At 37.3% G+C, this 22373-nt stretch overlaps 1 protein-coding gene across 3 annotated transcripts in view; it reads right to left on the bottom strand.

The window, feature by feature from the left end:
* Nucleotides 1-22373, bottom strand: part of MAST4 (microtubule associated serine/threonine kinase family member 4) — a 553495-nt gene that overhangs the window by 105280 nt on the left and 425842 nt on the right. For all 3 annotated transcript variants that reach the window (XM_053701346.1, XM_053701344.1, XM_053701347.1), the window contains 2 exons: nt 20104-20205; nt 8698-8830 (listed from right to left, as the gene is read on the bottom strand). In XM_053701346.1, the coding sequence (XP_053557321.1) occupies nt 8698-8830; nt 20104-20205 (235 nt within the window). The remainder of the gene's footprint in view (nt 1-8697; nt 8831-20103; nt 20206-22373) is intronic.

Here is a 22373-nt window from a genome sequence, read left to right as displayed (position 1 = left end):
TGTTTTTAAAGAAAAGATTAGTCTGAGAATAACATGTAGATGTATTCGTTAAAGTTTTATTAACTGTTTAAATATTGACAAAATAAGTGTAACATTTTACTTTCTATAAAACAGTGGGGGCTTCCATAAAGTAACTAAGGTTACCTTCTCTGCTGTGGCCAATTAGGGACAGTTATAAATAGGTCCCTAGAGTGTGCAGCCAATGGCTGTATTGACTATAACCGTGTTCTGCACTTAGCAGGAAATGAAAAGCTCACAATTCCAGAATGTAATTACAGGAAAATGGGACACAATTATTAATGAAAGTATATTGCAGAGGTTTTTTTTATATACGATTTATTTTACATTACCCTTTCAAAGTGTTTAATGTCCCTTTAATCTAACAGTATTTCAATATTATAATTCATACAAAAAAGTGACAGTTTATTTGTATTGCATCTAGTGTCTTAGAGTTCATTTTCTAAATATTAGAAGATCTTCCCTGCTTGAATTATATCACATTTAATTATGCCCACCAGTGACATTATCCATTCAGTTGCTGTAATTAATTTATTTCTAAAAAACAAAAATACTAATTAAAAAGCTAAACCATAATTAATGATTATTGTGCTGTCACTAAATAAATATCATGGAGTGAAAAACGATTTTTATCATAAACAAATTACCACATAAAACAAATAAACAAAACACCCTTTCTTTCATGTAATTAGCAAGAGTCCATGAGCTAGTGACGTATGGGATATACATTCCTACCAGGAGGGGCAAAGTTTCCCAAACCTCAAAATGCCTATAAATACACCCCTCACCACACCCGCAAATCAGTTTTACAAACTTTGCCTCCTATGGAGGTGGTGAAGTAAGTTTGTGCTAGATTCTACGTTGATATGCGCTCCGCAGCAGGTTGGAGCCCGGTTTTCCTCTCAGCGTGCAGTGAATGTCAGAGGGATGTGAGGAGAGTATTGTCTATTTGAATTCAATGATCTCCTTCTACGGGGTCTATTTCATAGGTTCTCTGTTATCGGTCGTAGAGATTCATCTCTTACCTCCCTTTTCAGATCGACGATATACTCATATATACCATTACCTCTACTGATTCTCGTTTCAGTACTGGTTTGGCTTTCTACTACATGTAGATGAGTGTCCTGGGGTAAGTAAGTCTTATTTCTGTGACACTCTAAGCTATGGTTGGGCACTTTTATATAAAGTTCTAAATATATGTATTCAAACCTTTATTTGCCTTGACTCAGAATGTTCAACGTTCCTTATTTCAGACAGTCAGTTTCATATTTGGGATAATGCATATGAATCAATCAATTTTTTTCTTACCTTAAAATTTGACTTTTTTCCCTGTGGGCTGTTAGGCTCGCGGGGGCTGAAAATGCTTCATTTTATTGCGTCATTCTTGGCGTGGACTTTATTGGCGCAAATTTTTTTTTCTGTTTCCGGCGTCATACGTGTCGCCGGAAGTTGCGTCATTTTTGACGTTTTTTTTGCGCCAAAAGTGTCGGTGTTCCGGATGTGTCGTCATTTTGGCGCCAAAAGCATTTAGGCGCCAAATAATGTGGGCGTCTTTTTTGGCGCTAAAAAATATGGGCGTCACTATTATCTCCACATTATTTAAGTCTCATTATTTATTGCTTCTGGTTGCTAGAAGCTTGTTCACTGGCATTTTTTCCCATTCCTGAAACTGTCATTTAAGGAATTTGATCAATTTTGCTTTATATGTTGTTTTTTCTATTACATATTGCAAGATGTCCCAGATTGACACTGAGTCAGAAGATACTTCTGGAAAAACGCTGCCTGGTGCTGGATCGACCAAAGTTAAGTGTATCTGCTGTAAACTTGTGGTATCTGTTCCTCCAGCTGTTGTTTGTAATGAATGTCATGACAAACTTGTTAATGCAGATAATATTTCCTTTAGTAATGTTACATTACCTGTTGCTGTTCCGTCAACATCTAATTCTCAGAGTGTTCCTGTTAACATAAGAGATTTTGTTTCTAAATCCATTAAGAAGGCCATATCTGTTATTCCTCCTTCTAGTAAACGTAAAAGGTCTTTTAAAACTTCTCTTTTTTCAGATGAATTTTTAAATTAACATCATCATTCTGATTCTGATAATGGTTCCTCTGGTTCAGAGGATTCTGTTTCAGAGGTTGATGCTGATAAATCTTCATAATTATTCTAAATGGAATTTATTCGTTCTTTACTTAAAGAAGTCTTAACTGCATTAGAAATAGAGGATTCTGGTCCTCTTGATACTAAATCTAAACGTTTAAATAAGGTTTTTAAATCTCCTGTAGTTATTCCAGAAGTTTTTCCTGTCCCTGATGCTATTTCTGAAGTAATCTCCAGGGAATGGAATAATTTGGGTAATTCATTTACTCCTTCTAAACGTTTTAAGCAATTATATCCTGTGCCAGCTGAGAGATTAGAGTTTCGGGACAAAATCCCTAAAGTTGATGGGGCTATCTCTACTCTTGCTAAACGTACTACTATTCCTACGGCAGATAGTACTTCCTTTAAGGAATCTTCTTAGACCAGCTATATCTTTAGCGGATGTTGCTGCAGCTTCAACTTTTTGGTTAGAAGCTTTAGCGCAACAAGTAACAGATCATAATTCTCATAGCATTGTTAATCTTCTTCAACATGCTATTAACTTTATTTGTGATGCCATCTTTGATATCATTAGAGTAGATGTCAGGTATATGTCTCTAGCTATTTTAGCTAGAAGAGCTTTATGGCTTAAAACTTGGAATGCTGATATGTCTTCTAAGTCAACTTTGCTTTCCCTTTCTTTCCAGGGTAATAAATTATTTGGTTCTCAGTTGGATTCTATTATCTCAACTGTTACTGGAGGGAAAGGAACTTTTTTACCACAGGATAAAAAAATCTAAAGGTAAATTTAGGTCTAATAATCGTTTTCGTTCCTTTCGTCACAATAAGGAACAAAAGCCTGATCCTTCACCCACATGAGCGGTATCAGTTTGGAAACCATCTCAAGTCTGGAATAAATCCAAGCCTATTAGAAAACCAAAGCCAGCTCCCAAGTCCACATGAAGGTACGGCCCTCATTCCAGCCCAGCTGGCAGGGGGCAGATTACGTTTTTTCAAAGAAATTTGGATCAATTCAATTCACAATCTTTGGATTCAGAACATTGTTTCAGAAGGGTACAGAATTGGCTTCAAGATAAGGCCTCCTGCAAAGAGATTTTTTCTTTCCCGTGTCCCAGTAAATACAGCGAAAGCTCAAGCATTTCTGAAATGTGTTTCAGATCTAGAGTTGGCTGGAGTAATTATGCCAGTTCCAGTGTACCAAAGAAGGAGAATTGCTTCAGACCAGTTCTGGATCTAAAAATATTGAATCGTTATGTAAGGATACCAACATTCAAAATGGTAACTATAAGGACTATCCTGCCTTTTGTTCAGTAAGGGCATTATATGTCCACAATAGATTTACAGGATGCATATCTGCATATTCCGATTCATCCAGATCACTATCAGTTTCTGAGATTCTCTTTCCTAGACAAGCATTACCAGTTTGTGGCTCTGCTGTTTGGCCTAGCAACAGCTCCAAGAATTTTTACAAAGGTTCTCGGTGCCCTTCTGTCTGTAATCAGAGAACAGGGTATTGTGGTATTTCCTTATTTGGACGATATCTTGGTACTTGCTCAGTCTTCACATTTAGCAGAATCTCATACGAATCGACTTGTGTTGTTTCTTCAAGATCATGGTTGGAGGATCAATTTACCGAAAAGGTCATTGATTCCTCAGACAAGGGTAACCTTTTTAGGTTTCCAGATAGATTCAGTGTCCATGACTCTGTCTCTGACAGACAAGAGACGTCTAAAATCGATCTCAGCTTGTCGAAATCTTCAATCACAATCATTCCCTTTGGTAGCCTTATGCATGGAAATTCTAGGTCCTATGACTGCTGCATCGGATGCGATCCCCTTTGCTCGTTTTCACATGTGACCTCTTCAGCTCTGTATGCTGAACCAGTGGTGCAGGGATTACACAAAGATATCTCAATTAATATCTTTAAAACCGATTGTACGACACTCTCTGACGTGGTGGACAGATCACCATGGTTTAGTTCAGGGGGCTTCTTTTGTTCTTCCGACCTGGACTGTAATTTCAACAGATGCAAGTCTGACAGGTTGGGGAGCTGTTTGGGGGTCTCTGACAGCACAAGGGGTTTGGGAATCTCAGGAGGTGAGATTACCGATCAATATTTTGGAACTCCGTGCAATTTTCAGAGCTCTTCAGTCATGGCCTCTTCTGAAGAGAGAATCGTTCATTTGTTTTCAGACAGACAATGTCACAACTGTGGCATACATCAATCATAAAGGAGGGACTCACAGTCCTCTGGCTATGAAAGAAGTATCTCAAATTCTGGTATGGGCGGAATCCAGCTCCTGTCTAGTTTCTGCGGTTCATATCCCAGGTATAGACAATTGGGAAGCGGATTATCTCAGTCGCCAAACGTTACAGCCGGGCGAATGGTCTCTTCACCCAGAGGTATTTCTTCAGATTGTTCAAATGTGGGGACTTCCAGAAATAGATCTGATGGCTTCTCATCTAAACAAGAAACTTCCCAGGTATCTGTCCAGATCCAGGGATCCTCAGGCGGAAGCAGTGGATGCATTGTCACTTCCTTGGAAGTATCATCCTGCCTATCTCTTTCCGCCTCTAGTTCTTCTTCTAAGAGTAATCTCCAAGATTCTGAAGGAATGCTCATTTGTTCTGCTGGTGGCTCCAGCATGGCCTCACAGGTTTTGGTATGCGGATTATGTCCGGATGGCCTCTTGCCAACCGTGGACTCTTCCGTTAAGACCAGACCTTCTGTCACAAGGTCCTTTTTTCCATCAGGATCTCAAATCCTTAAATTTAAAGGTATGGAGATTGAACGCTTGATTCTTAGTCAAAGAGGTTTCTCTGACTCTGTGATTAATACTATGTTACAGGCTCGTAAATCTGTATCTAGGAAGATATATATTATAGAGTCTGGAAGACTTACATTTCTTGGTGTCTTTCTCATCATTTTTCCTGGCATTCTTTTAGAATTCCGAGAATTTTACAGTTTCTTCAGGATGGTTTGGATAAAGGTTTGTCTGCAAGTTCCTTGAAAGGACAAATCTCTGCTCTTTCTGTTCTTTTTCACAGAAAGATTGCTAATCATCCTGATATTCATTGTTTTGTACAAGCTTTGGTTCGTATAAAACCTGTCATTAAGTCAATTTCTCCTCCTTGGAGTTTGAATTTGGTTCTGGGGGCTCTTCAAGCTCCTCCGTTTGAACCTATGCATTCATTGGACATTAAATTACTTTCTTGGAAAGTTTTGTTTCTTTTGGCCATCTCTTCTGCTAGAAGAGTTTCTGAATTATCTGCTCTTTCTTGTGAGTCTCCTTTTCTGATTTTTCATCAGGATAAGGCAGTGTTGCGAACTTCTTTTAAATTTTTACCTAAGGTTGTGAATTCTAACAACATTAGTAGAGAAATTGTGGTTCCTTCATTATGTCCTAATCCTAAGAATTCTAAGGAGAAATCATTGCATTCTTTGGATGTAGTTAGAGCTTTGAAATATTATGTTGAAGCTACTAAGAATTTCCTAAAGACTTCTAGTCTATTTGTTATCTTTTCCGGTTCTAGGAAAGGTCAGAAGGCCTCTGCCATTTCTTTGTCATCTTGGTTAAAATCTTTAATTCATCATGCCTATGTCGAGTCGGGTAAAACTCCGCCTCAGAGGATTACAGCTCATTCTACTAGGTCAGTTTCTACTTCCTGGGCGTTTAGGAATGAAGCTTCGGTTGATCAGATTTGCAAAGCAGCAACTTGGTCTTCTTTGCATACTTTTGTACTTCAGGCAGCTGTTTCAGTTTGATTCTTCTGGTTATAATTTCAGTTTTTTTTCATTATAAGATTTAAACTTTATTTTGGGTGTGGATTATTTTCAGCGGAATTGGCTGTCTTTATTTTATCCCTCCCTCTCTAGTGACTCTTGCGTGGAAGATCCATATCTTGGGTAGTCATTATCCCATACGTCACTAGCTCATGGACTCTTGCTAATTACATGAAAGAAAACATAATTTATGTAAGAACTTACCTGATAAATTCATTTCTTTCATATTAGCAAGAGTCCATGAGGCCCACCCTTTTTGTGGTGGTTATGATTTTTTTGTATAAAGCACAATTATTCCAATTCCTTATTTTTTATGCTTTCGCACTTTTTTCTTATCACCCCACTTCTTGGCTATGCGTTAAACTGATTTGTGGGTGTGGTGAGCGGTGTATTTATAGGCATTTTGAGGTTTGGGAAACTTTGCCCCTCCTGGTAGGAATGTATATCCCATACGTCACTAGCTCATGGACTCTTGCTAATATGAAAGAAATGAATTTATCAGGTAAGTTCTTACATAAATTATGTTTTTTGTCTTTATCTTCAAAGTCATAGTCTAGAACCCATGCACAATTACCTAATGTTGCAAGCATAACACATTTGCTGGCACTTTGCTTCTAAGCTACCTCCATAGTCTAGAACACATGCACAAGTACCTAATGTTGCAAGCATAACACATTTGCTGGCACTTTATTTAAGTTGTGTATAAAAGTTTAATAGTTTACTCATTTAAATAATTAAAATAGAAAACAAGATATGTAAACAATATATAATTGTATCAACACACTCTCAGCATTCTAATAATGTGTGTGTTGTAAATGTGGATTAACTGTATTGTAGAACAAATTACTCCTTTTTGGGCAATATAATAAAAAATAACAATTAAAATAGCAAGTTAAGCAGACTGAAAGAGCAAATATGTATATATATATATATATATATATATATATACACACACACACACAAAATCACTATATATAGTAAAAATGTGGAGTAACAAATCATATACATGGTTAATTTGACACAAAGAAAGGTAAATAGGAAAGCTATATAAGATTATACATCCCAAATATGTACAATATGTATCTACAACCATTTGTGTCTAACAAAGAACCTGAATTTATGGCTGCTATCCAGTGCATATTTTAACAGCTCAGAATTTTAAGGAGTCATTATGAAATATAAAGCGTTCTCCTGACTTGAAAGTTTAAGAGAATTTATTTGGGAAACGTTATTTTAAAGGGACAGTCTAGTAAAAAATAAATGTTCATAATTCAGATAGGACAATTTTAAACAACTTTCCAATTTACTTTAATCATAAAATTTGCTTTGTTTCCTTATTATTTTTAGTTGAAAGCTAAACCTAGGTAGGCTCATATGCTAATTTCTAAGCCATCGAAAGCCGCCTCTTATCTCAATGCATTTGATAAGTTTTTCACAGCTAGATGGCGTTAGTTCATGTGTTTAATATAGATAACATTGCGCTCATGCCTGTGGAGTTACTTATGAGAGTGCACTGATTGGCTAAAATGCAAGTCTGTCAAAAGAACTGAAAAAGGGGGCAGTCTGCAGAGGCTTAGATACAAAGTAATCACAGAGGTAAAACATATATTAATATAACTGGGTTGGGTTATGCAAAACTGGGGAATTAGTAGTAGAAGGGATTATTTCTCTTTTTAAACATTAAAAATTCTGCAGTAGACTTTCCCTAAAGGATAATTTTACATAAATGAATAATCCAATTTACAGCCATATCCAGCTCTCTAAGGGTGTTTGGGTGACCCTCTGCAAAACTGAGCAGAAAATAGACATTAGTAATTTTGTATTGACATTAGGTAATTCAGCCTATTTATTTGTACCAAATTTTATAAATCTGACCAATACATACAGGTAACAAATTCCTTAAAACAATGACTAAATTCTAGGTAATTTGTAAATAAAAATTTAATTTTGATTTTATTGTGTAAGTATTTGATCACTGGCCAATCCCATCATTAAATACCACCTTCCATATAAAAAGTTTCAGTCTCATTGTTCTAGAGCAGGGGTCCCTCCAGAGGTTTTGGAACTACATTTCCTTCCCACTGCTGCGGAATCTGTTGGCACTCTACAAATAACTGATAATATTAATAATGATGGCTGACTGAGCATCATGGGAAATGTATATCCAAAACCTCTGGAAATCCACAATTGATGACCCCTGTTCTAGAAAATTAAAATATAAGGGAAATGCCTCACTACACAATGATACATAGCTTAGTATGAGTGACAGAAATTATATAGATCAATCGATCGATTGCACAATGATATATAGCTTAGTATTATTAGGATAGACAGTTGGACAGGCAGATATTAAAAACTGCAATTTCATATCACTGACTAAAATTGAAATCTACTCCTAAACTTTTATACAGCATACAAAACTAAGGGCTAGATTTCCTATATCTGCATGCGGTCAGGTTCGCAAGTAGTGAACATATCCGTCTGTATTCACCACTTCCGCTCCCTGCTCCGGAACAACCAATTAAGCTACAGCAGGCCCTGCCAATCACCCTGAACCAGCGAGTGTTGGGGTGATTGAGCTCACAACCTCTGAGGTGGCAGAGAGGAAAAAGAAGCAGTTTCTGCTTCTTAAATAGGTGACATCAGCTCACTTATGTGAAAATGATCCGCATAACCGAAAAAGCTGTGAATACAGCTTAATAAATATAGGCCTAAGTTATCATTGAAGCTACAGTTAATGTTTTTTATGGCATTAATAAACCATGAACATTGTGAGTTGATTTTCCTCTTTACTTACCTTCAAGAGGATCCTTGTTTAAACCGAGTTGACTGATAATATACCGAGGGATATCGGTTTTAATGCCTTGTCCCTCTTTGGCATGACCTTCTGCTGCTTCCAAAAGGTAATAAAATTCTTCAGGATCAAACTCCTAAAAAAAAAAAAAGTTTTTAAATATATATTTTAGGTCTCTACCAAAGCACACAAATTCTGCAGGGAAAACATGGTGCACTTGCAGGTATGACAGATATATTTGGGGTTATTTTTTTTAACCGAGAAGGACTGAAAGTAACAAGCTGATTTTTGTTACCACTCATATCACACATAGGAGAGTAACCCAAAAAATCATCAAGTTATTTAGCAGTCCTTCACTGAATTTTGAAGGCCTATATATGTTGAAAATTTAGGTTTGTTTATTCATTTTTAGACAGCTATAGAGTTACAGAAACCCTAAATATAACATTTAAAAGAACAGCTTTCCAAAGATACCATGTAGAGATGTATAGCTTTTATAGAACAAAATAAAAAAAAATGGGCTATGCAAAAATGCCCTGAAAAGGTTATTCTACTCTTGTAAGTAATTACCTATTTTGAAAGAGAATATTTTTTTAAAAAAAATCTAAACATTTGGGGGTTTGCTCAAGAATGGTGATAGAAAACACTACCCAATTTTCAAAAAAATAAAAAATGGTGAGGAAAAAATATATTTTTTTTATTGATTTCATATGGAAAGACCCATATCAATTTCCTGCTAGTTCTAATATCAGTTTCAACAGTCTTAACATTTTTTTTCTATACTAAAAAAAAAAGGATTTCTGTACCTCCCTTTTCTTCATGTTAAGTCATAGCATGTGAAGTGGGAAATGATTCATAGCCAATGGAGTAATAATCTGCTTGTGATAATGTCACCAAGAAAGGTGTCTTCAATGTGAAAAAATCTGAGGTAGGCGCTACAATGGGAATGCAAAGGGAAAAGCGCAAAAGTCATAACAAGACTGTGGCCCTCACAGATGTATTGGTTTCCTAAGAAAGAGTGAAGGTGAACCAACACACAAAAACATAATTTATGTAAGAACTTACCTGATAAATTAATTTCTTTCATATTAGCAAGAGTCCATGAGCTAGTGACGTATGGGATATACATTCCTACCAGGAGGGGCAAAGTTTCCCAAACCTCAAAATGCCTATAAATACACCCCTCACCACACCCACAATTCAGTTTAACGAATAGCCAAGAAGTGGGTGATAAGAAAGGAGCGAAAGCATAAAAAATAAGGAATTGGAATAATTGTGCTTTATACAAAAAACTCATAACCACCACAAAAAAGGGTGGGCCTCATGGACTCTTGCTAATATGAAAGAAATGAATTTATCAGGTAAGTTCTTACATAAATTATGTTTTCTTTCATGTAATTAGCAAGAGTCCATGAGCTAGTGACGTATGGGATAGCAGATACCCAAGATGTGGAACTTCCACGCAAGAGTCACTAGAGAGGGAGGGATAAAATAAAGACAACCAATTCCGCTGAAAAAAATAATCCACAACCCAAATCAAAAAGTTTTAATCTTATAATGAAAAAAACTGAAATATAAGCAGAAGAATCAAACTGAAACAGCTGCCTGAAGTACTTTTCTACTAAAAACTGCTTCAGAAGAAGAAAAAACATAAAAATGGTAGAATTTAGTAAAAGTATGCAAAGAAGACCAAGTTGCTGCTTTGCAAATCTGATCAACAGAAGCTTCATTCCTTAAAGCCCAGGAAGTAGAAACTGACCTAGTAGAATGAGCCGTAATCCTTTGAGGCGGGGACTTACCCGACTCCACATAAGCAAGATGAATCAAAGACTTTAACCAAGACGCCAAAGAAATGGCAGAAGCCTTCTGACCTTTCCTGGAACCAGAAAAGATAACAAATAGACTAGAAGTCTTTCTAAAATCTTTAGTAGCTTCAACATATTTCAAAGCTCTTACTACATCCAAAGAATGTAAAGATCTTTCCAGAGAATTCTTAGGATTAGGACACAATGAAGGGACAACAATTTCTCTATTAATGTTGTTAGAATTCACAACCTTAGGTAAAAATTGAAATGAAGTCCGCAACACCGCCTTATCCTGATGAAAAATCAGAAAAGGAGATTCACAAGAAAGAGCAGATAACTCAGAAACTCTTCTAGCAGAAGAGATGGCCAAAAGGAACAAAACTTTCCAAGAAAGTAATTTAATATCCAGAGAATGCATAGGTTCAAACGGAGGAGCCTGTAAAGCCCTCAGAACCAAATTAAGACTCCAAGGAGGAGAGATTGACTTAATGACAGGTTTGATACGAACCAAAGCCTTCACAAAACAATGAATATCAGGAAGATTAGCGATCTTTCTGTAAAAAAGAACAGAAAGAGCAGAGATTTGACCTTTCAAAGAACTTGCAGACAAACCCTTATCCAAACCATCCTGAAGAAATTGTAAAATTCTAGGAATTCTAAAAGAATGCCAAGAGAATTTATGAGAAGAACACCAAGAAATGTAAGTCTTCCAGACTCGATAATAAATCTTCCTAGACACAGATTTACGCGCCTGTAACATAGTATTAATCACTGAGTCAGAGAAACCTCTATGACTAAGAATCAAGTGTTCAATTTCCATACCTTCAAGTTTAATGATTTGAGATCCTGATGGAAAAATGGGCCTTGAGATAGAAGGTCTGGTCTTAACGGAAGTGTCCAAGGTTGGCAACTGGCCATCCGAATGAGATCCGCATACCAAAACCTGTGAGGCCATGCTGGAGCCACCAGCAGAACAAACGAACGCTCCATTAGAATTTTGGAAATCACTTTTGGAAGAACTAGAGGCGGAAAGATATAGGCAGGATGATAATTCCAAGGAAGCGACAACGCGTCCACTGCTTCCGCCTGAGGATCCCTGGATCTGGACAGATACCTGGGAAGTTTCTTGTTTAGATGAGAGGCCATCAGATCTATTTCTGGAAGTCCCCAGATTTGAACAATCTGAAGAAATACCTCTGGGTGAAGAGACCATTCTCCCGGATGTAACGTCTGGCGACTGAGATAATCCGCTTCCCAATTGTCTACACCTGGGATGTGAACCGCAGAAATTAGACAGGAGCTGGATTCCGCCCATACAAGTATCCGAGATACTTCTTTCATAGCTTGAGGACTGTGAGTCCCACCTTGATGATTGACATACGCCACAGTTGTGACATTGTCTGTCTGAAAACAAATAAACGATTCTCTCTTCAGGAGAGGCCAGAACTGAAGAGCTCTGAAAATCGCATGGAGTTCCAAAATGTTGATTGGTAATCTCGCCTCCTGAGATTCCCAAACCCCCTGCACTGTCAGAGATCCCCATACAGCTCCCCAACCTGAAAGAATCACATCTGTTGAGATCACAGTCCAGGTTGGACGAACAAAAGAGGCCCCTTGAATTAAACGATGGTGATTCAACCACCAAGTTAGAGATGATCGAACATTGGGATTTAAGGATATTAATTGTGATATCTTTGTATAATCCCTGCACCACTGGTTCAGCATACAAAGCTGGAGAGGTCTCATGTGAAAACGAGCAAAAGGGATAGCGTCCGATGTAGCAGTCATGAGACCTAGAATTTCCATGCACAATGCTACCGAAGGGAACAATTGAGACTGAAGGTTTCGACAAGCTGAAACCAATTTCAGACGTCTCTTTTCTGTTAGAGACAAAGTCATGGACACTGAATCTATTTGGAAACCCAAAAAGGTTACCTTTGTCTGAGGAACCAAGGAACTCTTTGGTAAATTGATCCTTCAACCATGTTCTTGAAGAAACATCACAAGTTGATTCGTATGAGATTCTGCAGAATGTAAAGACTGAGCAAGTACCAAGATATCGTCCAAATAAGGAAATACCGCAATACCCTGTTCTCTGATTACAGAGAGAAGGGCACCGAGAACCTTCGAAAAGATCCTTGGAGCTGTTGCTAGGCCAAACGGAAGAGCAACAAACTGGTAATGCTTGTCTAGAAAAGAGAATCTCAGAAACTGATAGTGATCTGGGTGAATCGGAATATGAAGATATGCATCCTGTAAGTCTATTGTAGACATATAATGCCCTTGCTGAACAAAAGGCAGAATAGTCCTTATAGTCACCATTTTGAATGTTGGTATCCTTACATAATGATTCAATATTTTTAGATCCAGAACTGGTCTGAAGGAATTCTCCTTCTTTGGTACAATGAATAGATTTGAGTAAAACCCCAGACCCCGTTCCAGAACTGGAACTGGCATAATTACCCCAGCCAACTCTAGGTCTGAAACACATTTCAGAAACGCCTGAGCCTTCACTGGATTTACTGGAATGCGTGAGATAAAAAATCTTCTCACAGGCGGCCTTACCTTGAAACCTATCCTGTACCCTTGTGAAACAATGTTCTGAATCCAAAGATTCTGAATCGAATTGATCCAAATATCTTTGAAAAATCGTAACCTGCCCCCTACCAGCTGTGCCGGAATGAAGGCCGCACCTTCATGCGGATTTGGTAGCTGGTTTTGACTTTCTAAAAGGCTTGGATTTATTCCAGACTGGAGAAGGTTTCCAAAAGGAAAGCGTTCCTTTAGAGGAAGGGTCAGGCTTCTGCTCCTTATTCTGACGAAAGGAACGAAAACAATTAGCAGCTCTATATTTACCTTTAGATTTTTTGTCCTGAGGCAAAAAGGCTCCCTTCCCCCCAGTAACAGTTGAAATGATTGAATTCAACTGAGAACCAAATAATTTATTACCTTGGAAAGAGAGAGAAAGCAATGTTGACTTAGAAGTCATATCTGCATTCCAAGATTTAAGCTATAAAGCTCTTCTAGCTAAAATAGCTAAAGACATATACCTGACATCAATTCTAATGATATCAAAAATGGCATCACAAACAAAGTTATTAGCATGTTGAAGAAGTTTAACAATGCTATAAGCATTATGGTCTGATACTTGTTGCGCTAAAGCCTCCAACCAAAAAGTTGAAGCTGCAGCAACATCAGCCAAAGAAATAGCAGGTCTAAGAAGATTACCTGAACATAAATAAGCTCTCCTTAGAAAGGATTCAAGCTTCCTATCTAAAGGATCCTTAAAGGAAGTACTATCTGCCGTAGGAATAGTAGTACGTTTAGCAAGAGTAGAGATAGCCCCATCAACTTTGGGGATTTTGTCCCAAAACTATAATCTATCAGATGGCACAGGGTACAATTTCTTAAACCTTGGAGAAGGAGTAAATGAAGTACCCAGACTATTCCATTCCCTAGAAATCACTTCTGAAATAGCATCAGGAACTGGAAGAATAACTACATGAGGTTTAAAAACAGAATTTAAACGCTTAGCAGATTTAGTATCAAGAGGACTAGACTCCTCCATATCTAATGCAATCAACACTTCTTTAAGTAAAGAACAAATAAACTCCATCTTAAATAAATATGAAGATTTATCAGTATCAATATCTGAGGCAGAATCTTCTGAACCAGATAGATCCTCATCAGAAACAGATAAGTCAGAATGATGGCGGTCACTTAAAAATTCATCCGAAATATGGGAAGTTTTAAAAGACCTTTTACGTTTACTGGAAGGAGGAATAACAGACAGAGCCTTCCTAATAGAATTAGAAACAAATTATTTTACATTAACAGGAACATCCTGAACATTAGATGTTGAAGGAACAACAACAGGTAAAGGATTATTACTAATGGAGACACAATCTGCATTGGAAAGTTTATCATGACTAACTAACACAAACTACAGCCGGAGGAACAGTTACCACAAGTTTACAACAAATGCACTTAACTTTGGTAGAACCAGCATCAGGCAGCGTCTTTCCAGTAGTAGATTCTGATCCAGGGTCAGGTTGTGACATCTTGCAATATGTAATAGAAAAAACAACATATAAAGCAAAATTATCAAATTCCTTAAATGACAGTTTCAGGAATGGGAAAAAATGCAAAATAACAAGCCTCTAGCAACCAGAAGCAACAAAAAAGTGAGACTTAAATAATGTGAGAAAAAAGTGGAACAAAAAAGACGCCCACATTTTTGGCGCCAAGTATGACGCCCACATTATTGGCGCCAAGTACAACGCCCATATTTTTTGGTGCCAAGTATGACGCCACATCCTCTGACGCCGAAACCGACGCCCACATTTTTGGCGCAAAAAAAGTCTGAATACACATGCGTCAAAATGACGTAACTAAAAACAACTTCCGGCGTCAACTACGGCGCCGGAAATGACAAAATTTTGCGCCAAAAAAGTTTGCGCCAAGAATGACGCAATAAAATGAAGCATTTTCTGCCCCCGCGAGCCTAACAGCCCGCAGGGAAAAATGGTCAAATGAAAATTTTTAAGGTAAGAAAAAAATATTTATTCATATGCATTATCCCAAATAATGAAACTGACAGTCTGAATGAAGGAATACTGATTATCTGGAATCATGGCAAATATAAGTTTAAAGACATATATTTAGAACTTTACATATAAAGTGCCCAACCATAGCTTAGAGTGTCACAAAAAATAAGACTTACCCCAGGACACTCATCTACATATAGTAGATAGCCAAACCAGTACTGAAACGAGAATCAGTAGAGGTAATGGTATATAAGAGTATATCGTCGATCTGAAAAGGGAGGTAGGAGAAGAAATCTCTACGACCGATAACAGAGAACCTATGAAATAGATCCCCTAGAGGAAGACCATTGTATTCAAATAGGCAATACTCTCTTCACATCCCTCTGACATTCACTGTACTCTGAGAGGAAAACTGGGCTTCAGCCTGCTGCGAAGCGCATATCAACGTAGAATCTAGCACAAACTTACTTCACCACCTCCATGGGAGGCAAAGTTTGTAAAACTGAATTGTGGGTGTGGTGACGGGTGTATTTATAGGCATTTTGAGGTTTGGGAAACTTTGCCCCTCCTGGTAGGAATGTATATCCCATACGTCACTAGCTCATGGACTCTTGCTAATTACATGAAAGAAATAAGGTTAGACATCCTAAAGAAAAGCAAAGGATAGAATGGAAGAAAACCTACAAAGAATGGGTCAGTTCAAACACAGCATTGATAAGTATAGCTGAAAAAATAACTTGGCCAAGAATATGGACTTAAAGGGTCATCAAACACACTTTTTTTTCATGATTCAGAGAGCATCCGATTTTAAACAACTTCCCAATTTACTTCTATTATCTAAGTTGTTTTGCTCGTTTTGTATCCTATGTTGAAAAACATTACCTAGGTAAGCTCAGTAGCTGCCGATTGGTGGCTGCACATATATGCCTCATGTTATTCGCTCACTCGTGTGCACTGTTTCTTCAACAAAGGATATGTAATCAATTTGGAAAATTTTAGTAAATTGGAAAGTTGTTTAAAATTGTATTTCCTATCTGAATCACGAAAGAAAATTTTTGGGTTTCATGTCCCGCTTAGTAGCAGGACTGTGCGCGCCATCTTGGTTATCTACACAGCTAATGTAAAGGTGTCATCTGATCGAACCATCATAGAAAGGCCTGTGAGAATATCTTGCCTATGCAGCAGAGTGTGATAGATCACCCAGAGTTCCTGAAAAGTAATAGAGACTGCACTTTTTATGACCATACTTTGAATTAGATTGACTATCCACATTGCTCCCCACCTTGAGAAGCTGGTGTTTATAGCAAGAATCATTCAGTTATGGTTGATGGAGGCAATGCCCTCATAAAGCAAGCAACAGAGATTGACATGCTGTGAGAGAGAAGACGGTGAGCGCAGATTGATCAATAAGAATGTGGTCACAATGGTGGAGAGGCTGAAAAATAATTTTACAAGTGATGCTATCGGAAGCCCAATAGTAAATCAATAACAGAGCAATAACAGAGCAAGAACAGGAAAGATTCATTCTTTAAAGTGAAAGTCAATCCTAGCGTTTGTGAGACTCTAGGATTGACTATTGAAACAAATAAAGAGGACTTTCATTCATGAAGTATAAAATACTTCATGCAGAAAGCTCCTTAATTTGTTCCAATCCTTCGCCGTTCAGAGCTGCTCAGGCAGCCCATGGCAGAACGCTGTTTTGCTAGAGAGGTGACGTTTCCACCACTTAGCAAATGGTGTGCTGGAAATCAGTCTCCCAAGCCGGATTTCCCACATGGCTATTGGCTAAGAGGTGAAAACGTCACATCTCTAGCAAAACAGCGTTCTGCCGTGGGCTGCCTTAGCAGCTCAGAACGGTGAACGCTTAAAACAAGTAGGAGCTTTCAGCATGAAGTATTTTATACTTTATAAATGAAAGTCACCTTTATTTGTTTCAATGGTCAATCCTAGCATTTCACAAATGCTAGGATTGACTTTCACTTTAAGGGCATTAGATATTTGGAACTTTGGATTGGGCAAAGGTCACCAGCATGGCCAGAAGAAATTTCCTTGTGTGAGAGGTTTTGAAGACAGATCTAGAATCTGATGAATAACAGTTACATGAGGAATATACTAAGATTAAAGGGACAGTAAACACCAGAATTTTTGTTGTTTAAAAAGATAGATAATCCCTTTATTACCCATTCCCCAGTTTTGCATAACCATCACAGTTATATTAATATACTTTATACCTCTGATTACCTTGTATCTAAGCATCTTCTGACAGCCCCCAGATCACATGACACTTTATTTATTATCTATTGACTTTCATTTTAGCCAATTAGTGCAGTGTCTGCCATAAGCCACGGGCGTGAGCACAATGTTATCTATATGGCTCACATGAACTAGCTCTTCCCTGTTGTGAAAAGCAAATAAATAAGCATGTGATACGAGGCGGCCTTCAAGGGTTTAGAAATTTTCATATGAGCCTTCCTAGGTTTAGCTTTCAGCTAAGAATACCAAAAGAACAAAGCAAAATTGGTGATAAAAGTAAATTGGAAAGTTGTTTAAAATTACATGCCCTATTTGAAACATGAAAGTTTTTTTGGACTTGACTGTCCCTTTAAGTCTAAAAGAAAATACATATAGAAAGAGAAGCGCTCTACCAGGAATTAACAACAGATCAGTAGCTTGTTCTACGGCGAGTTACCACTTAGGAGCAGGTCTAAAAGAAAGCTCAGATCTGTCACTATCTGAAAGGTAAGATACTCCCATGGCTTCCATTGGAATATGGTGCTTGTAGGGATCTCATGATGTTTGGACCTTGAAAATTCACGAGTATTAACAGCAGCCTTATGGTGCTTTGAGGCTCAGAGATCTCATCCCACTGAGATGGAGCAGTGACAAGATGTGTACACAATGAGGATTGGGACCACAACAAAAATCCTTGTGAAGCAATTACACACAATAAAAGCAAAACTTTACCTTACACTTAGGGAGTAGCTTAGATGAGAGAATAAATACTTGGATTTTGCTGTGTACTTCTTAGGATTAATTGATCTGTTGCATAACTTCTCATATTATTGCTAAATGATAGAAGATATTACAATGTGTGTTTGTTACCCTTTGAATAAATTATCACGTTTCCTTGATATCACTGAATGGAAGGCAGCCTTAAAGGGACAGCATACTATAAAATTGTTTTTCCCTTAATGTGTTTCCAATTACTTTTTTTATCAGCTGCAGAGTATAAAAAGTATGAGAATTAGCTTTTCAAGGTTTATTTGTGTATATGAATTAGCTGATTTTGTGTTTTGAAGCCACAACCTAATAACATGGGTTGAGCTTGTAAGTATCATCAGACCTCATTACTTTATCACATTGTGTACATATACATGCTTCTTTATCTTATATCTGTCCGTAAACCAATCACCAATACTTGGAGAAAACAATAGAAAATTAAAATTGTATTACCTTATCTCTTCTATACCCCACTGGGAGTGTAATTTCCTCTATTGGCTGTGTTTACACAGCTTGGCCTTAAGGCCAAAAACTTTCAGGATAGGTGGGGATACCACAGGCAAAACCAACTATTTTTAAATGCCAATATAAGGGTAATAGAAATACTTATAAACAATGTAATACACTCCAGCAGGTAAAGTGGATCATTGGGAAAAAAATTAAAGGGGAGGAAATGTATGAGTAAACTGTCCCTGAATTCCTGGAGCTGTAAACAGGTCTACAGAGTGCTGGAGCGTAGTTGATTATTACTAGATTAATTTCTGCTGGAATCCAGGACAAAACCCTTAAAAGAAAGCCCTGACAAATAAACAATAAAGTACCCTTGCATGTCTTAAATAAAGGAATGCCTGTTCTGATAGTGACCTGTAACAGCAATACAGGGCATGCTCTGCTAAGAGAAAATGATGCGCTGGAGAAATTTAACAATCTGTAGAATGTAGGAAATAGTAAAATCCTTATTTCCAGTCTCAACTGCAATGGAAGGTGATGTAAGAGAATTATACACACAGTACTTATGGATAGGTGCAAAGTGCACCCTGTAGGAAAGTCAACTGTGTGTCCATCAAGGAACACTCTGCAGATAAAGGAAGCCTTCTGTATAGTGCATGTAGGTTGCTCAAACCATAATCCAGAGTCCAACAAATATGGGAAGAGTATGTTAAAACCTCAGCAACAGTAAAAGTCCAGATAAGAAGGCATAGTATGGTATAGACCCTTGTAATTCACATGAAACATGGTTTGTTCAGAGCTATGTATTCAAGATTAAATCAGCAGCAATTACAGCAATTAGAGAAATGTAAAAGGAACAGACCTTGAAGCAGAAACTTTAATAAAAAAAAGAGGCAGGTGGAAATGGTAGGAGAAAGGGCCTTTAAGTTCCAATTGATGGTTTAATATTAATCCAATGGTAATGAATCATCTGATGCTTCGTGTGCTGGTACAATGAACATGTGAGAAATATATTATTAGAAGTTTAATTGTTGCTCTTTCATATGAATGATAGAAAAAGTAGTTTAATGCCCTTCAATAATCTTCTAAAGAGCTTTTTATAGTCTAATATTTTTAGCATATGAGGGTTTTTTTTTTCTATATAATTAACTTCTAATTTCATTTCATTGTTCCAATCTTATCTCTGATAGATATGGGCAGTAAACTTTTAATGCATTGTAATAAAATAGAAATGTCTTAAAGAAACATTATAAAGAAAACAAATGGCATGCACTTATACATTAGAGCACATAATAAGCTGGGGGCAGCAACACAAAAAAATACATTTTAGCACTAACAAAGAGCTTAAACACATAACTAAAGCCTCCATCTGAGCTGCAAGTAGTTTATCTCCAAATAAGGAAATGCTGAGTAGAGATTGTCTATTGAAAGCCAACTGCAGCAAACAAGGTATTTTATATTTAAAATGTTTAGACTTGGCTGATATGTTAGTCTATAGCAAGTCTACAGTGAAAAACAGCGCAAACTCACAATGCCTCTAATTAATAGAGCTACCTGATCTCCTTGACATTCTCTCTGGATAAAGTTATATTGTTGAAAGGTCTTACCAGACATTCCAGTAATCGAGCTGGCCGTGCAATCACAATAAGGATTTTATGGGCTAGTTGTTTAATAAATGCCAACTCTCCTCCTTCTGACCGGTCATGAGCCTAGAATAAAGAAGCAAAATTGTAAAAAGAAAATAAATGGGAAAGATTGAGTTTTCAGTATATGTTTTTATAGAATTAGTGTTTATTATTATTATTATTATTATTATTATTTCTACCACAAGTCCTAGAATGATTAGCTGAAATATATAATCTGAAAGATCCATGAAAACATGTGAGGTTTAAGGGTCATGCCTTTCTCAACATTCACTGAATGTTTCCTCATATTGTATTTGCATGTTTTATGGTCTCTTTCTGAAAAGTCCCCACTGAAATGTGGCCCTTAGTCGTATATGCCTGAAAAGCATACCCCCAACATATGTGGCTAGGTGTAAGGGACTGACGAGGTTGAAGTGGGCAGTCTTTATTTTATGGGCAGGGGCTGTGTCCGGATGGGGAGGGTTGCAGGTGTATTGTAGGCATGTCTGGGCGGTCGCTGAGCATGTCTTGTTTGTGGGTGGGGCTAAGAGAGTTTATGCAAATTGGGACAGCAGGGCAAAACTCAGAATAAGGGACTGTTCCTCTCAAATAGGGACAGTTGAAAAATTGTATCTGTTAACGGTATATATTTTAGCATGCACATAAATATCATCATAAAAAGCCAAAGATATTAAAAAGATTTAAAAAAAAAAGTGTAAAAAAAAAAGGCTTGTTTGTATATAAAACTTTGTTTCACCCCTGCAAAGGGATTGAGCATTTAGTTAAAGTCCGCTCCAGAGAAGCAATGCACTACTGAAAACATCTGGTGAGTCAATGACAAGAGGCACATTTATGTTGCTACCAATCACCAGCTAGTTCCCAGTAATGTAGGGAATGCACTAAGGTGGAGCCTGCAAGTCAAATGAGGTGCAACAGTTTAAATGCGGAATATTAATGGAAAATAATCTTATACTCAAAACTGCCCATGGTGACATTGTATTCATACTTAAACATGGAAATTCATTAATCATTGTTTTATAAAAGACAAGGGGCAAGTGTTTTGCATTATGTCCCAAAACAAAAAGTCAGCAAATTGAATACAGATCAGAGGAGCATGGCTAGTCCTCAGTATGCATCAGAAACTCTGCAAAGAGACTGCAAGTTGTTTCAAGGTGAGGGGAGCACTGACTGGCTTTTCCACCGAAAACTCAAAATACCATAAACAAGAGGAACAAGTGGCAGCAGAATTGTGCATGTTATTTGCTGAAGAGATATCTAGATAGGTAGCGTGCACTTCTGGAGCTCTACATAACAGGAAATAGTGCTGCCATCTAGTGCTCTAGCTAATGTATAACATTGTTGCAGAATTGCTGCCATATAGTGCTGCAGACACGTGCACACTCCAGACTTTCAAATAAAAGGGATACTAAACCCAATTTTTTTTCTTTTATGATTTGGACAGAGCATGCAATTTTAAGCAACTTTATTATTTACTCCTATTATCAAATGTTCTTTGTTCTCTTTGTATCGCTATTTGAAAAAGCAGGAATGAAAGCTAAGGAGCTGGCCCATTTATGGTTCAGCACCCTGGATAGAGCTAGCTGATTGGTGGCTACATTTAGCCACCAATCAGCAAGCGCTACCCAGCTGCTGAACCTAAAATGGACCGGCCCATAAGTTCTAATTCCTGCTTTTGAATTAAAGATACCAAGAGAACGAAGAAAAAGTGATAGCAGAAGTAAATTAGAAAGCTGCTTAAAATGGCATGCTCTGTCCAAATAATGTAAGAAAAAAAATTGGGTTTAGTATCCCTTTAAGAATAACAAGCAAAGTAAGAACATACAATTTTAAACAACTTACTTCAATTTGGTAATTGAAGTAAGTTGTTTAAAATTGTATGTTCTGTGTCATGAAAGAAAAATGTTGGGTTTTATGTCCCTTTAACAGGTCAATATGCTACTAAGATGGCAGACTCCACAAAAAAAATTTTGCAAATCCCAAGGGTCACAGTCACTTTAAATAAAAAACAACAACAAATTTTGACAAATGGTTCACCTTGCTCTATGCAGGACACATAAGCCTCTGACTAGGAAAACTGTGGCTCTGTACATGCAAGAGGAGCAGATATGCTGTGAGGTTTAGCTCTATAACCAATTATGTTATATGGGGAGATAAAGAACTGTATTGCCCAGCTCTGAGTAAAAAAAACAAAAACGCAAAAAAACAATGGGGTATAAAAAAACACTTAAAGG

The sequence above is a fragment of the Bombina bombina genome, chromosome 2, assembly GCF_027579735.1.
Source record: "Bombina bombina isolate aBomBom1 chromosome 2, aBomBom1.pri, whole genome shotgun sequence".
Classification (NCBI taxonomy): domain Eukaryota; kingdom Metazoa; phylum Chordata; class Amphibia; order Anura; family Bombinatoridae; genus Bombina; species Bombina bombina.
Note: the sequence above shows the minus strand (reverse complement) of the source record. Positions and strands in the feature narration are given on the sequence as shown.